Genomic DNA, 16,865 nt, shown 5'->3' on the forward strand with positions numbered 1-16,865 from the left:
ACTGCCATGGAAAGTTCAAGTTAAACCGTGTGATCTTTTTAGCACTGCTGTAATGGATGCTAAATACTTCAAAACAATTATTTAAATGAAGTTATGGTTAGCATGATGCAGTTTATCAAAGAGCAAAATCTTAATATAAATAAATCTGTTAAAGGCAACTGGCACCAAAATACTGCAAGCGGGCATAATAAAGCACAATGATAATAGATTTATTGATAAGGAAGATTTTATAGTTCTCTATTATACTCCACCTTAGCCCCAAATCTTGGACTTCCTAATGTGACTTTGGCAACAGTAGTCCACGAGTAGCACTAACTGAAACCAATCGCAAGTAACTTTTTCAAGAAAACATAAAAAAATAGCACTGAAATCTCTAAAGTACACCAAACAGAACAAATGTATTCTGTTTTTAGCTAAATTTTCCAATATTGTTATATACAGGTTATTGAAAAAGTGTGCTTATCATGCTCATTGGCGCAGTACTCCATACATGCTTTTAAAATAGCTTTTATATTTCAGAGGTTTGTTAGCTTAGGAACCCATAGTTAAAGTGTCCCATGGTTTGAAGATAAAATATAGGTAACGTAATAGACATTTTCCTACAAAGTGCTATCAGTATCACACAAACATCCTTTATAATGCTTTCTGCATATATATATACAGCACACTACTGCTACAAGTAGCAGCATTGGCACACTTATTGGATTCACAGAGAGACACAGTGGCTTTCAGGTTATTCTAAGTAAGTGTTTCTACACAGGTTACAAAGTCGAAGTCTGTAACAGAAAATAATTCATGCGCATCACCAGGCCAGTTTCTTGGTCATAAGTTCAAATCATTCAGTTATGGTGAGCAGAGCAATGGCATGCTTACATATATGTAAGGTAAAATGTAAATTATCCTTACTGTAGATAAAAAGCATAACAAGCATATATCCAGCCTACTGTCATTAACATCAGGAACGCACATGTCAATCTCCTCAACAGCAGAAGAAAATGACAGCTGTGCCTTTTTAAAACACATACAGTACTAAGGGATTCATGCCAGCACATATAAGTGTTGATATTATCAGGCACCTGGTGCAGCATGGCCATGCACTGCTTTACCTGCATGTCTGATGCCCAGATTTTCTATCTCGCCCTCCGGGGCGATTTTGCTCTGGTAGGCTGAGGCAAATGCAGCAAACAAGAACTGAATTCAGTACACAGTTAATAAGAAGCACCTGCAATTCAACACATTTAATACACTGTGGTCCAGCAAGGGCAAGAGCTCTAATCTGAGCTTTGTATGAAAGGCGTGTTTATATCCAGGAATGTTGTACAATGACTATGTATAGGAAAAATAAACTTTCAAGGAATAGAAGTCGTTATATATGAAATATAGGCATAGCTCATGGGTGCCGACTTTTGTTCCTGCCAGTGGGTTACAGCCTCTGAGTAAATAACTATGAATTACTACAATAGTTAATATACTCGCATAGACACATGATCTTCACTAATGTTCGACTACAATACTATACCTCTAATTGTGAAGCAGCCACACTACAATTTGATGGAACTGTACCAGTATGGACTGAGAATGTATTTGCACTATGCAGGGCCTTTTAATTGTAGCCATTTTTTAAAAGTCTGATTTCAGGGCAGCGTTTTTAACATAACAGATCATTAATCACCTTTATCGCATAAAACAAAAACTGTCGCCCTGAGCATCCACTTATTTTTTCCCCATGGGAGCTTGAGCCCCGGAGCACCCACGGAGTCGGCGCTATGGCATAGCTAATCGAAACCTTTAGTAAGGTGTTGATTTGATATGGGATGAGCCACATCTGGATTTAACAGTACCAGAAATCCACCTGGAACACATCAACCACTTCTTTCTATGAGCGATCCCAGGATTACGAAGTATAGGTGGCTGATACAATAAAGGGTGATTCCCTACTTTTTAATTTTTTATTATCACTACTTCAGATCTTATGATTGAGTGTTTAAAGTGCTATGGGTGAAGTCTGGAGGGCAATGAAAGATAAAAACAGATATAATACCTCAATGAGATAGCAAGAGATTGACTTTCCTCTTGTACTGTAAATACCCTTTTATATGGTTGTTATACAAACCACAACCTCATACAAATAATGTATAAACAATTCAAAAGATGAAAAGAATGTATGAGCAATTCAGAAAAACTGCACTGCAGAATGTAAAAAAAGAAAAAAACAAATGCAGTGTATGGCATCGGTCCTACCTTTCATTTTCAGAGGCAGTGTCTTTTATACCATGTTTGTTGCTACTAGATCTTTCCAGTGTTCTTGACTGCCTGTAACGTTTGAAATGAAAAAGAAAAGAAAAAAAAACAGAAAAGAAAGTATGAAGAATGACAAAATGATAAAATGGCAAAATGGTTATGCAAAATGAATGAATAAATTAAATGTCAGGCTTAATTCAATTCACTTTTTAGCTGGACAAAGTACATTTTGTTGAAACAGCCATCCTTGAATACCATTGTATACTCAACATACGAGCATCCCAAAATAACAGCAGCAGCAGTAACAATCAATGCATCATTATTGACAAAGCATTAATTAAATATCAGTGAATATTGCCAATGTTTTAATGTAAAATATATGAAATACTACAGACATTTACAGCAAAGTAAACTCAGACATATTTGTCTCTATAAGTGGTTCTCAAACTGGGGGGAGGGGTGGCAGAATGAAGGTTCAGGATTTTTTTTGTTTTTAACTGACCACGCACACATCTAACCGTTTTAGAAAAAAGATTTTCAGCTGGTTTCTTTAAAGATTTTGCTGCTTTTTTGTTGATTATAATCGTTTGGTGTCTACTGTATTACACATTTAACCAGACATATGAACTCTTGCCCCATAGCATCTGCTGGGAGATCATGCTGTGATGATTCTCTGAAGTGAGTTGTGTTCTGTGGTTACTACTGTGAAAAACTGAAGACCTACATTACAATATAATAAGGCACTAGGGAGACAATTATAGCAAGTTAAAAAATGCACTCAAGACGATCTATACGAAAAGTCACTGTATTAGAGATTAACAACTTTGTTAAGAGATGCTTTGGCCTGTTGAGGCTTTGTTCCTTGCTCAGTAGATCATTTGTGTGTGTGTGTTTTGTTTTTTCCTGTTTGTTTGAATTCTAGGAGAATCACACAATCGTTGCATGCACAGATTACTGGGTGCTCCCTTCCAATCGCCGTGTCTCCTTTGAGTCCAAATGATTTAAGTACAGCAAAGGCAAACTTATAACAGTTAGACTACAGGTGCAACATCCAGCCATCGGGTGGCACTGTGTGCTATGCAAAAATCTCATTTAAGAAATGCAATTTTAAAGAGAAAGTGATTTTAGACACAGTTCAGATGTTTTGCACATTCTTAGTACCAAGCCTGAAGGCACTTTACTTATTGCTTTAAGGTAAGGATGATAAAGCTGGTTTAGAAACAGATGTAAAATAGTTGTAACATTAAAGGCTATCTTGTTAAAAAAATGTAATTTAGGGATCAACAAACATGAACATGATATAATAAATATCAAACACCCCCAAACTGCTGTATTAAAGGATTTATATAGTAAAAGCATAACCTTTCATCACAAATTATATGTAACCTTCGACCAGCATACAGCTGTTAATGTTGGATCCTTTTTAAGAGACACTATACAGCTACTGTGCATATGCATTTCTAACAAACTATCTAGATACCATATCAATGATCATTAACAAAACAATATTGAAAACTCCTATATTTCCAATTCAGTTCATATCATTTCTTTCCACACTCTAAGAGTGTTTTAAATACTGAACACAAATCCATATGATCATTTAAAACATTCACATCTCTAGAAAGGGTGAACATTTGTGTCACCATTTTTCCAAAAGAAATAAAACAATATTTCCAACTTTTGGACGCCTCAGTCATGCAGTCGTGCTTAAAATAAAATGTATACTCTGCTGCTAACAAGAAACAACTCAAAATAAAAATGAACCGCTCTTACCTGCATCCAAGTCGTTTTTTGTTAGAATACCGATGTTTTCTAAGACCTGCGTGCTTTTTATCTTACTTTTTGTATTCACAAAGCTTTAAATCATGAGCTATTTGAATAATGAAAAAATATATGTCTGAGTTTTTTTTAAATTAATTAAAACAAGTTTTTGGTATTTGTTAAGCTTTCTTTTTGGCTTCTTTTTACAACAGCCAAGACAGCTGTTATGAATTCCAAACTTATTTCATTCTTCAAAGCAGTTTTTAAGCATTTTGTTTTTAAATTCTGAGAAAAACTCATTATTTCAGAATTTGCGCTGATATAAAAACCTATTAAATGTGTCAAGTGTTCAGCCATTATATTAGTTAGAGGCAGTTACACTTAGAGCCTGCTCCTTTGTAGATGGTAGTTTTATATAAAAGGTACCTCTGGACTGCTTTTGGTCTAGCACTGAGGTGATTAACAGTCTCCTGTTTTGGAACAACAGGGTCCGTTGTCCAGCTTCTTCGAAAAAAGTGGAAACATGGAAGTGAATGGGGAAAGGGTGGAAAAAACAAACAAAAATACAATGATGGTTACACACAGTGACGATGGAAATGTATATCAATAGTTGCAGGTTTACAGTCCTGTACCCAGATACATTTCAGCTAGAACCTGTAGTGTATATAGGAACTGAGTTGCAATGTTGTATTCAAAACTCTAGATGGTGCTGCCCTGCAACAATTTCTGGATGTTTTCTCCATCCACAACAGCAGCATCTGCTAAAGCGGTCATACAGCTCTGGCCAAAAGGTTTGCATCACCCTATAGAATTAACACATTTTTGCTTCATAAAGTCGAATGAAACCTGCTGAATAATGTTACGTTAACATATTGAATTACATACTGCTTTCTAGTTCTCCATATACTTAACAAAAAATAGACAAAAATTGAAAAAATATGACATTTCGAAATCTAATATGAAATACTTTACTATTATTATGGCTTCTGGCAGACTGTTGCAATATCATTTTGTAGTATCTTTGATTACATGATATTAAATAAAAGATCTAAATTATATTCATATAGTTATTTTATTATTTTTGATTATGTCTCAATCCTAAAATTCTCGGTGATGCAAAACTTTTGGCCATAGCTGTACATTGCTGCAATGTTATTGAATATGGAGATGATGCAGATGTTCTGGATATAGCCTTTCAGTGCTTATCTGTTTACAACTAAAATACTTCACAGTAACATATCCATTCAGCACAACCGATGTTGAGTTTTTAATACTTCTTTTCAGGCTTCAAAATATGAATGCAGACAAACTGCATCAAATCCCATGATGGCAAAACAGTATATTCAATAATGTGTAGCTTTGGTATACATAGTTATAGTAACATAATAAATTTAAAGGGCATAAAGCACAAGAATATAATTTTGCTGGCTTTTGAACATGGTGTCCTTAGATTTTGAACAATTCAGAAAAACTGCACTCTAGAATGTAAAAAAAAAGAAAAAACAAATGCAGTGCATGGCATCTGTCCTACCTTTATATTTCAGAGTCTTTTATACCAGGCATGAGCAATAAGGTAAATGTCAATTTTCCTAAACGATGCACCTTTATGTCCACTTTGTGAACCAATGCCATGTATAATTAGTATTATATTTTTTTTATTTTTTTTGACAAGGAAGGTATTATGCCTCAAAGAGCAAGTGTGGGTGTGTGTGATTTGAACTATTACTCATACACTTAAAAAAAAAAAAATCTGCAGCATTTCATGAGTGTGTAACTGTTGTTTTCATACTGTTTACTTTCTGTAAATTTGCCAGTTACAGTTATGTTACAGTTATTAACAATGACTATAACTAACATTGCCAAAAAAGCACCTTGAAAAGCTAGGGGTCACATTTAAACAACATCAACATGCATTTTTGTGCTTTATGTACTTTTAAAAACAATTAGAGGGAAATCTACCTGAAGAAATGCATGGCTTGCTACTTAATTGCATCAATGTGATGGGTGTCTATATAGTGTATCAGGTTAGGACTTCTGCTGTACTATTAAAATACAGGAATAAACATTTGGCTTCGATTCACTAAGCAATTTCTTAAGACCAAAGTAATGTGTTTTTTTATAAAAGGAAACATTTATAAATCACAAAACTTTTAATATACAGCCTAATATGAAGAGCTCCCATGCAATTAATTAATAGTTTGTATTAGAAATCACTGCACTACAGTAAGTGCTTAGTGAACCTGACCGATTAATTGTGAATTAATCACATAACACACAAGTCTAGTCTAAGTGATAAGAGAAATTAACATAATGCACCCAAATGAAAAAGACAAATAAACAATATGGCAGGACAAATGAAAGGATTCTAAGACTGCACAATCAAGGGAATACTAAGGGTCTACGTCTGGGTTCAAATTGTTGAATTGGGTCAGGCTTTGCCTGGCACCCTGGGATATTGGAGGTCTTGACCAGTACCTGTCGTCCTCCGGGGAGGCATGCTGGATATAAATCCTGGGGCTAGTAGGCCGTCTCCTATCCAGTGAGTGGGAACATCTATCCATGTTTGCCCCATTAACGAGACAGGAAAGACAGAATGAGTTAAGCAGCAGAGTTTGAAAAAAACGATTAAACTGGGACTGGAGGCATGGAAACCTGCAGCAACAATTTCGGCACAGGCTTTACTTCATAAAAGAAAGAATATATTATATATATATATATATATATATATATATATATATATATATATATATATATATATATATATATATAATTTATCTATATTTTTTAAATGGGGACACTGGTTTCTATTGGGTGACAGTAAGGCAGTAATGTGGAGGGTCACACAGTAGGTCAGTGGCTGAGCAGGGTTTGAAAGCCAGGCCATTCCTGGCTCTCAGTCCTCAGCTTTATCCACTTGGCAATACTGCCTGTCTAGCTTAATGCTAAAGCCATTTTTTTATACAGGCCAGGGGATGATAAAACAGAGAAGTATGAGTAATGTAAATGGATAACATTGCTTCATATGAACCCCTAACTACATAAACCAACAACATTGATCTCTTTGTATTGGACCTTTTCAGATTAATTACACACACACACACACAAAATAAATATACAGAACATTCAATGACTGAAGAATGTAAACACCATAACAAGATAAATGATGAATGGAAATACAAATTCATATTATTTGTTTAATGGATAAAGTACTCTAATATCTAAACAAAAGCACATTCACTGTTCACAAGTTTTACTTAATTACTATGAATCCAGAGTCCTACTATGTCATAACCAAATTTTGCCCTTGCTTTTAATTTAATAAAGGACGTATTTATGTGTGACTTCTGCGCAATACAGCATAAACACACTAGCAAACAAACATGTTACATATAATTCATTAAGATCCTTCTGTACAAAAAAATTAACAAGGAACGTAAACCGAATCCTAAAGCTTTTTGACACTTTTGTTAAAAATATTTTGTTAAAATTTGCCCAACTTTCACAAGATCCATAGTGTGTTTAAATTGGAAAACTCTGTGATGCTATTTTGTCTTTTGTTGTTCAGAAGCTGGCCAGATAGAAATGCTTTCACAGAGCTTTAACTCAGGAGCTATTTAAAGAATGTCATTTCAAACTCTGTTATTAGAAATAAAATGAAATTGAACTGCTCTAGACTGTTGTGAAAGAAGCCAACATCAGGCAACAGATCAGTTTCATAAATCTCAAGCTGTATTTTATTATTCTAAACAGACTTTAAAATAATATGATTCAAATAACTCATGAGGTACTACTTTGTGAATATGGCCTAGTATGAAGGACAGTAGGTAATTATGTAGATAGTAGGTGGTAGAAAACCTTACTGGTTAATACCTTTCACAGTCAATTTAACTGCAATCGTGAAAGGTTTATGTACAATATAACAGCAGAAAAGTGGCTACTACTGTATGCTGACTAAAATCTAAAATATTTACAATACTTACAAAAAAAACAAAAAATGACCAGCACAGATCAAATAAATTGAAAAGTCTTTTCTGTATACCTTTCTCGTTCTGGTGAATGGAAACTAGTATCTGGTCTCAAACAGTTGGTACTAGCACTCCTAACCCTGTCAAGAGAGGGCTGTAGATCACTAGTGCCAGTGCATTGCATCCAATGGAGGAAGAGAAAGAAGGAAAAAAAGAAAACAAAAGGGAATACCATGTTAGATAGGAAATCATAAAGGCCATGTAATCTTACAACATGATCAGCAGAAACAATTAGGCCTTGATAGCATGAATGTAGAAAGCATTTAACAGACACTGTTATGAGAAAGACTGACATGTGATCATTTTGAAAATTAGCAGGTGCTTTGTAATAAACTCTTAAAGCATTTTGGCTGTACAAAAAAAAATCTACTTTGGTATAAAGCCCTTGATAAATGTGCTTGTTTCTAGTATTTTGTGTGGATCAGAATATTCTAAATATTCTAGTTTACCACATTCACCCAATTCCCCTCTGCTAATGATTGCCTAATTCATCTACTTGTTTCAGATCACCTTTTGATTTGTTCTATGTGGAACACATACAGTAGCAGTATTAAAGTATGTATTCATATTGTGGGAATCTGGAACCAACTCCCCAGTAATGTTGTTAAAGATGACACCCTGGGATCCTTCAAGAAGCTGCTTGATGAGATTCTGGGATCAATAAGCTACTAACAACCAAATAAGCTAGAAGGGCAGAATGTTCTTATATACTATTATTATTATTTATTTCTTAGCAGACGCCCTTATCCAGGGCGACTTACAATCGTAAGCAAATACATTTCAAGTAATATAGAGCTTATTTGTAATATAGAGCTTATTTCTGACTTTTGAGGATGTTTTGCTTTAAACAATTCCAGTAAATTAGTTGCAGATAATGATGTGCAAACTGGCCATCATTTTAAAGCAAACAAGCAAAACTCACGGTTTCAGGAAAGTGACAGGGCGAACATCCAAGCACTTTCTCTACCTCTTACCTATTCATGATATCATCAGTAAATCTCAGCACTCTGGGGCTAAGGGAATCTCGAGGCTGAGAGGTATCCTGTCTAATCAGCGATTTGGTCTTTAAACATGCAGGTAGAGTGGAGCTTCACAAATAAAATACAAAATTTAAAATAGCCATGCATAAGCAACTAAATATATACAGACAGAGAAAAACTAAATACAAAGAGAAAACACTGATATGCTTTAGAAAAGGAAGAAGAAAGGAATGAATCGAATGGTTTCTCTTGATTGGAAACACCAAACCGAATCACTGCCCTTTAGCTTGCCTCCCTAACTGAAATAGGCTCCTTAAAAATTGCATGTATTAAATCCAGGGAGAAACCATTGGAAGAAAGGGGAGAAAAAAAACATTGCACACAGTACACATCGAGTACACTGTATTTATCTACATACTGACCCCATGCTTCAGTTTTGTAACAGTGAACTTCTGTGTACTGCAGTGTCCTAATACGGGACTGTAGGTACTTGAAACCATTCACCTAAGACATACACTAGTCCACGGATTACCATGTATGGTTCATGATATGTTAAGATGTCTTAAAACAGTATTTACATTGTCAGTGTGTTCTAACTTTACGCTGGGCGCTGGAAGCAAATATGTGTGTAGTATAAAGCAGCAGTATTTACTGTCTGCGTTTACCTTTGCATGGTTCTTCAGTCAGAGAGGCCAATGTCTGAGCCAATGACAAAGCTGTATTCCTCTTATACCAATCAGTGACAGACAGGGGAGGGCTTTTGAGAAAACAGGCCTGCCACCATACACCATGCCTGGCATTGTTGGTGTAACCAAATGCTGATAGAAATTTAAAGCCGCTTTACACAGTACAAACTAAAAAGGTAGCACCTCAGATTGATTTCCTTGTAGACAGACTTCACAGGAGGCCTGCTGTATAGGGGACGTTAATCACTGTACTCTCATTCTTTGATGTACTATTAACACATCTTAAAAAGTTAACAATTTGAATCACATACACCACCACATGTAAATCTGCTATTTAGAGAGAGAGAGCGAGAAAAAGAGAGAGACTCACGCAAAAAAAATGTTAACTGACAAGTTCTTTAGTATGCATTTAAATCTTAATTGGTTTAATTTTTCTTTGCACATTTACAGTATGTAGCAGGCCAAATGGTATAGTATTTCACAAATGACCTAGTAATTAGGCTACTAAATAACATACTCTATGTAGCAGTGAAATACAGTACAGGAGTCAACATACAATACTGTGCCAATTATTATGTATAGTAAAATGTTCAAGTTATAGGTTCTGGTGCAGCAATCAACACCATCTGACAGTATTTGATGTGGTGGCTAAATTTAAACAGCCAATTCCAAGATTGCAATATAACGAACAGCACTATAAACAGTATAAAAATATAGCAGGGGTATTCTAAGGTATTTAAACAGTGTTTGAGGTGTACTGGGTGCAATGAAATAAGTAGCATTAGCAAACAAACTTTAAAAAACATAGCAATCACAAGGAAATACATTAATGGAAAATAATAAGACAACAGTCATACTGTAGGTAGGGGAAAGTAAGGTACACTTTTACTGTTTTTGGTGGTTTTATAAAACATTTACAAAGTTAAACAAGATGCAGTTTACAGGAGATGTAATGGGCCTTCTGGTGGGGGTGTCACTTTTCCTCACAATGTGTTTTAGTTTGCCTTACCTGTATATGTTCCTGTGAATACCGTTCACTAACAAAGGCATCTTGGGAGGTAAAGTTTTACTGTATCTAACTGATCCCCTTATGTTTGCCAGAAAGCACACACACACACACACACACACACGCACAAAAAAAAGAAAACATGCCAAGTAAAACAGTTTCTATGGTAACATAATAAATAAATAAATAAATAATAATAATAAAAGATACATTATGTCAGATGCATAGACAGGAATGTGATACAGAAAATAAACTAGACTATATTTAGTAACAGCTGTAGCCAAAAAAAATCAACTGCAATTTATTTTCCCTTGCATCTCCTACAGGAAGTGCTTCTAAATTGCTGAATATTGTAATTTAGTTTCTGGGGCCCTCAAGCTACAGTGTCATCTAAGGATACGCAATAGTAACTTCAGTCAAACAAGTTTCACAAAACATTTTCAAGAAGCAATGAGGTAGAAGCACCCAGAAGACGACTGAAATCCAGACCCAATTATCGCCTGTCAACTGTCTCGCAACATGTTCCTTGCTTCCCCTTTTATGGATTCCAATCGGAAATGTACTGCATATTGACTTTAATCCTCATCAACAAACTCAACTTAAAAAGTGATTCAGGTTGGCTACTTCCAATTCAGATAGACACAGTTTGTCAAATGAATCATAAATAACCCACATGGACTACCTTAAACCTGCAAAAGCTCAATGCAGTAAAATACACTAAAAAGTAATATAGTAGGTAGCCCTGTAATTACAGGAGGCATGAATCTACATGTGGCCTACTCTAGATGTTCAAATTGAATATTAGGACTTAAATAATTCCTTCAGCTTTGGGGACAGAATGTAAACGCACATGACACCAACCTTCTGAACTTAAAGATTCCAGATATATCACTTTTAAATGGAAATTACATTTCATGTGCCAACTATCCAAGCAAGTTCTGCTGTGATGGTACAGTGCAGGGTCAAAATGACTTCAGATAATAAAAACAAAAAGTGACTTATCATGCATGATTGTTTGTTGCAATTAACCCCGTTCTCCTGGCTGTTACAACACAATGATGCTGACTTTGGACAAAATAAAAACAGCACACTTTCACCAGGACTTGTGCAAGCTTTGACTGACTGCAGCCACAAAAAGTTTATGTGGCTAATAATATAACAAAAAAGAAGAATCCAGGACAAACATTGCAGAAGCAAATACATCCATTGCATATGATGGCTGTCTTTAACAAATGACAACTCAATACTTGTATAAGCAGCTGCGAAAATAACATAGTAACCGAATCAGTAAATAAGATGGGCAATGAAAATTAGTTTACCTACTCAATGAAGATGAAAAAAAAATAGAAAAGGAAATACTGTATTATTATCATTAATGCATGTACAGAAAACATAGTACTTCATATTTAATGGCTTAGTATGGATTTAAAAAAACAAACAACATGTGAGTTATCAGACACTTGTAGTTATTTACCTGTTAGTATTCAGGCACTCTGCACTTCTCCCCCGTTTTGCTCTGGGCAGCATGAGGAACTCACTGCACAGATAATATGCATGGGGTGACATAGATAAAATTAAATATGAAGCAATCAACCAGAAAAATAAAGAAAATGTATATCGGTGAGTTAGTGAAAATGCAAAAAGAAAGGGCAAAATGAAAAATCAAAAATCCTTTTTTTTTTTCTTTAGATACATCTAAATTATCATAAACAGGCTAAGAATTCACATATCGCATAACATTACCAGGCACAAGCCTATTTTTACGACATGTGACAGCCACACGCTCACAGTTGCCGCTTAAGCAGCTTTGTACAAAAAGCAGAAAGGTGCTGACATATAAAAATATGCTGGAGAAGATTAACCCTGTCCCCGTAGCAAACTTTTTTAGCACATTTACTGCTACAGTAGGTAGGAGTACATTATACTGTAATTATGTATTATGCTGGCACAGTCCTTATGATGGCTAAGCACCAAATAAAACTAATGGTAAAAACCTCTGTTTTAAGGATTTTAATTTGAAAGACAGCAACTAATGCCCCTTACAAGATTTTACAGTTGTACCCAAAGACATTTTTTAAACACTGAAAATGGGGACTTGTATTAGGTTTAGATATCATGTTAGGGATTTAGACTCGGGTTTACACTAAGCATAGTCCACACCATCAATCCTACAATACTAATTAAGTTAAATTTTAAATGGAAAAGAAACTGTATGATTCAATCAATTTGCACTTTTTAGATGCTGTCTAGCTTGCTTTTTTTTTTTTGATAAACTGATTACATTGTATGAACGGGAGGTAGCTGATAATTTGTGTTTTGTAGCAGTGGTTTACACCTAATAAAACTCCCTGTTTCCCTTTGTTAAAAAATCTCCACGAAGCATAACAACTGTAAATGTAAAGGAGAGGCTGGAGGTACAACAGCGCCATCTAGTGGGTGTATATTTGGGTGTACGGTTTGGGTGCTCCTGTTTTTAAGCTGTTGTGTAAACCAACGTTATTCTTAACCACAGATGTAAATATGTTGCCTTAAATGCTGTCATCATATTGTTTATTTAGGCCAGAAGTGAACAAAACTCCAGTCCAGGTTTCTGTTACAATGCATATTCTAAATTGTTTAATTGAAAAGGTAAAATGATGGAAGTTGTGGAAAGATGTCAATCCAGAAAATGTTTATTTTATTGGGTTTATAAAGAGGGGGTAATACAGGGTAACAACTTTAAAAGTCAGGGTACATGTTTGTGATAATTCTGGGCCTCTTTCAAGCAGAGACTTTCAAATGTGCTGAATTGTGTTGCATTTTTGAGACGTTGACTTATGGACACTTGGGACTAACTTGAGCTCCAAATTATTCTGACTCAGGATCTGAGCTTGATTCAAACCGAGGCCTTCAGAGATGAAAGGCACGAGAAGCTAATGAAGACAAAAAGCTGATCATAGGGCCACACTTACTCATTTTTAAACATTAGGATTCCAAACGGCAAACATATAAACCATAGCATTTAAGCCAATGTATTACCTTTCCTCTGAAAAATACTGACTGTCCATATCCTTAGACCTGCGTTCTACTGGACTTCTAGAGGCATCATGGTATCTAGTTGGAGAACGTGACCTTCTTGATTGATGAATTTCATCTAAACTCCTACAAAAGAAGTTTAAGATAGTAAGACTTAAATCATTTTTAAAAAGCAGTCTGCATTATATAATCAACACAAAGAGGAATAGGTATTAGGCAAATACTCTTGAAGATACAATTATTGTCCTTGCCATTAATAAGGGAAATTGGGAATAAAATGCTATCAGTGGAAAGTACTAACATTTTGTGATGGCGTCACAGGAAATTGATGGACCGTGAAAAAAGAAGATATCGCCTATACTGCGCATATTACTAAATTCAAAGGGAGGGTTCGTTGTAAATTCAATGAAGATTAGGACCGAAACGCCATTAGTTATCTTCTTTAAAAATTGGACATTTGTCATCTTATCAACCTAGGTCTAAAGTAAAGTAATGTTTAATTGATTTTTATCTTCAGGAGATCAATCACACAGTTCAAAAATGTTATTAAAAAAATAATAATAATAATAATAATAATAATAATAATAATTTACAAACGGCTGTATTTGAATGTTCAATGAAATGTGTTTTTAACAAATATATATTTGCAATGCATTTTTCTATGGTAAACGTTTATAAGAGCTGTAATAACTGTTTTTGTGATTAGGGTTCAGTAAGTAAAAATGCAACACGGATGAGAAGCACTGCTGATGAAACCTGATTTTATTACTTTTGCATGCAGGTTTGTTTTAAATCCACAATAACAATAAGCTAATTTGATTGTCATACAATACGTGCAATACATATTGTAGTATCGCGTGGAACTGAAGGCAGACTCACACTGGTATTTCAGGTTCTCGAATGCAGTTTATTAAACCGCTGTAAAGTCTGAAAATCTACCCCCCCCTCCCAGATTATCCCTGTGTAGATTCTGGGGCTATAATATGGGAGGTTACACCTGGACTCTACACTGACCAGCAAAGTGTGCTGCTTTACCAGTAGTACAGCTACTGCTGAGCAGCGTAGTGCTACTCAGACTGTGACAAATAATAAAAGAAAGGAAGGCTGAGTCCAAACTAAGTGCAGTTTCCTTCTTTGTTCCTTAGTCCCACTTTTCTCTGGCTCTCCTTGGCTGCTCTCTCCAATTCTCTCTCTCAGTTCTGCAGCAGCCTGCCACTGTCTTCACTCGGCTACTTATCCCCTCGTCCAGACCACGCCCCCAGTGCACCAACCACCAGTCCCAAGCATGCACATTTTAACAAATATAATTGCACAATAAATACATGATTAGTCACATACAATAAAATTAATAAATTCATTATTTTGTATAATATTTGTACCATGAAAAATAATAATATACAGTTCCCGGTGTTTAGAAATGTAATTTGACCTTACCACCCTTTATAAACAGACTGGTAAAGTTAACCACTATGATTAAATGATAATAGATAATAACAAAACAAATAGTCTATCATATTACCTGATGGTATGTGATATTAAAAATTGTTATTAAAAAGTGATTTATGTCTGTAGCGTACATGAGCTAAATATTGTTTTTCACATAAAATGTAGCTTTTAATAAAGATTCTGACACAAAGTTTAAAACAGTTTGCTATATTTTACAATTTTATGGTAACAAATTTAAAACAAAGACGACTGATCTGCATGGTGTTCAACGATTAAAGTTCACAGATAGAAAATGCTAACTGGTGTGAACCCTCCCTTTAATTTCAGAAATCTGTATATGCGCAGTAAAGGCGATATCTATCGATTTTTTCACGGTCTACCAATTTCCTGTGACAACGGAACTAAAAAAAACAAACAAATGCAAGGTTATGGATAACGTGATTGGAGACGCACCTCTGTAGTGGCACATTTGGTAGTCGGGACCGGGTCCTGCCCTGGTCGTCACCGCGGTGAGGAGAAACGGATCGTGAGCGATGATGTGTTGTTCTCTGTTGTTCTGGCACAGTAAGTGTAGTGGATGTACTTTCTCTATTATTTGATCTACATTCTGCAGCTAGACGCCAATGAAATAAAAATAAATGCAGTTACAATCATGTGTTAGCTTAAAAGTTATTGTACCTAACAAAATAATTCCTTAAATAGCAACTGTTTTTCACTTCCACTGGCTACATAGATCTTAATAGGTCTTACATTTTAAAGAAACACAGGTTATAGCAAACATAAATTTTCATTTTAAAACATGGTATCTGGGATTACATTACATTAAAGAAAGTTCTTAGTTTCCATGTCTTCCTTAGGAAATCATTTACACATCCAATTCTGGGTCATTTCGCTTTAGCAGTGTCTTTTGGGTCAAAGCCTGTTGAATGAAAGCCTGTCAGGCAATATGGGAAGTAGTTGTTTGACAGGAAAGAAGAAGTTATTAAAGGGGTGGAGACAATTTTGCCCTCCAGGTGAATTGACAAAGGACTAAATCTGGAAGCACGGCTTACAAACAGAGAATCACAGTGTAGTACAAGGTATCATGTAACATGTGTTTCTTTCAAAACTGCACATTTCAGACATCTACATGAAATGAAGTGCACTTCAAAAAATAATGTTTAGCGCTATGCAACATTCACTGCAATGAGAGTATTTAGTCATGCTGAGACTGAGTTCATCTACGATTCTGCAAAGCAGCACATGCTGAATGACAGCTAATAGTCGAGGGGCTGTTCTTTTTCTCCAATATGCATGCAACTTTAAGAAAAAAAAGAACGGTTATATTCCATGTGACGTTTATGTCCTTTTAAACGTCATGCATGAACTATTTTATTTGTTTTATTTGGTTGTCTTCAGGGCTTAAGCAGGAAGGCAGATGCTATAGAATGCATATACTTTTCAGTCTTTGATTACTTCAGTCTTTGTTCATTTAGATTACTGGCCTCCTGGTCAAGTCCTGTAAACTACAGATTAAAATAACTGAATCATGCTCTTCCCCCCCACCCACCTGTTGAAACTACTCCAATACCATCAGCAACATCATAATCTGAGATGTCACTATCATTGATTCGCTGAGATCCTGTATAGTGATGGGACAAACACACAGCTGCAGGACTGGGATATTCATTACATATTACAAAAGAATGACTTTTGCACATATTCT

At 35.3% G+C, this 16,865-nt stretch overlaps 1 protein-coding gene across 39 annotated transcripts in view; it reads right to left on the minus strand.

Annotated features, from left to right (window-relative positions):
• LOC117402495 (regulating synaptic membrane exocytosis protein 1-like) overlaps nucleotides 1–16,865 on the minus strand; it is a 147,159-nt gene that overhangs the window by 39,750 nt on the left and 90,544 nt on the right. For 5 of the 39 annotated variants that reach the window (XM_059023901.1, XM_059023909.1, XM_059023875.1 and 2 more), the window contains 10 exons: nucleotides 16,710–16,781; nucleotides 15,614–15,773; nucleotides 13,718–13,840; nucleotides 12,174–12,236; nucleotides 9,002–9,115; nucleotides 8,042–8,131; nucleotides 6,478–6,555; nucleotides 4,429–4,506; nucleotides 2,242–2,313; nucleotides 1,107–1,166 (listed from right to left, as the gene is read on the minus strand). In XM_059023901.1, coding sequence (XP_058879884.1) covers nucleotides 1,107–1,166; nucleotides 2,242–2,313; nucleotides 4,429–4,506; nucleotides 6,478–6,555; nucleotides 8,042–8,131; nucleotides 9,002–9,115; nucleotides 12,174–12,236; nucleotides 13,718–13,840; nucleotides 15,614–15,773; nucleotides 16,710–16,781 — 910 coding nt within the window. The remainder of the gene's footprint in view (nucleotides 1–1,106; nucleotides 1,167–2,241; nucleotides 2,314–4,428; nucleotides 4,507–6,477; nucleotides 6,556–8,041; nucleotides 8,132–9,001; nucleotides 9,116–12,173; nucleotides 12,237–13,717; nucleotides 13,841–15,613; nucleotides 15,774–16,709; nucleotides 16,782–16,865) is intronic. The other 34 variants (XM_059023903.1, XM_034003702.3, XM_059023889.1 and 31 more) reach the window with 15 other exon arrangements.

The sequence above is a fragment of the Acipenser ruthenus genome, chromosome 5 (genome assembly GCF_902713425.1).
Source record: "Acipenser ruthenus chromosome 5, fAciRut3.2 maternal haplotype, whole genome shotgun sequence".
Taxonomy (NCBI): Eukaryota; Metazoa; Chordata; class Actinopteri; order Acipenseriformes; family Acipenseridae; genus Acipenser; species Acipenser ruthenus.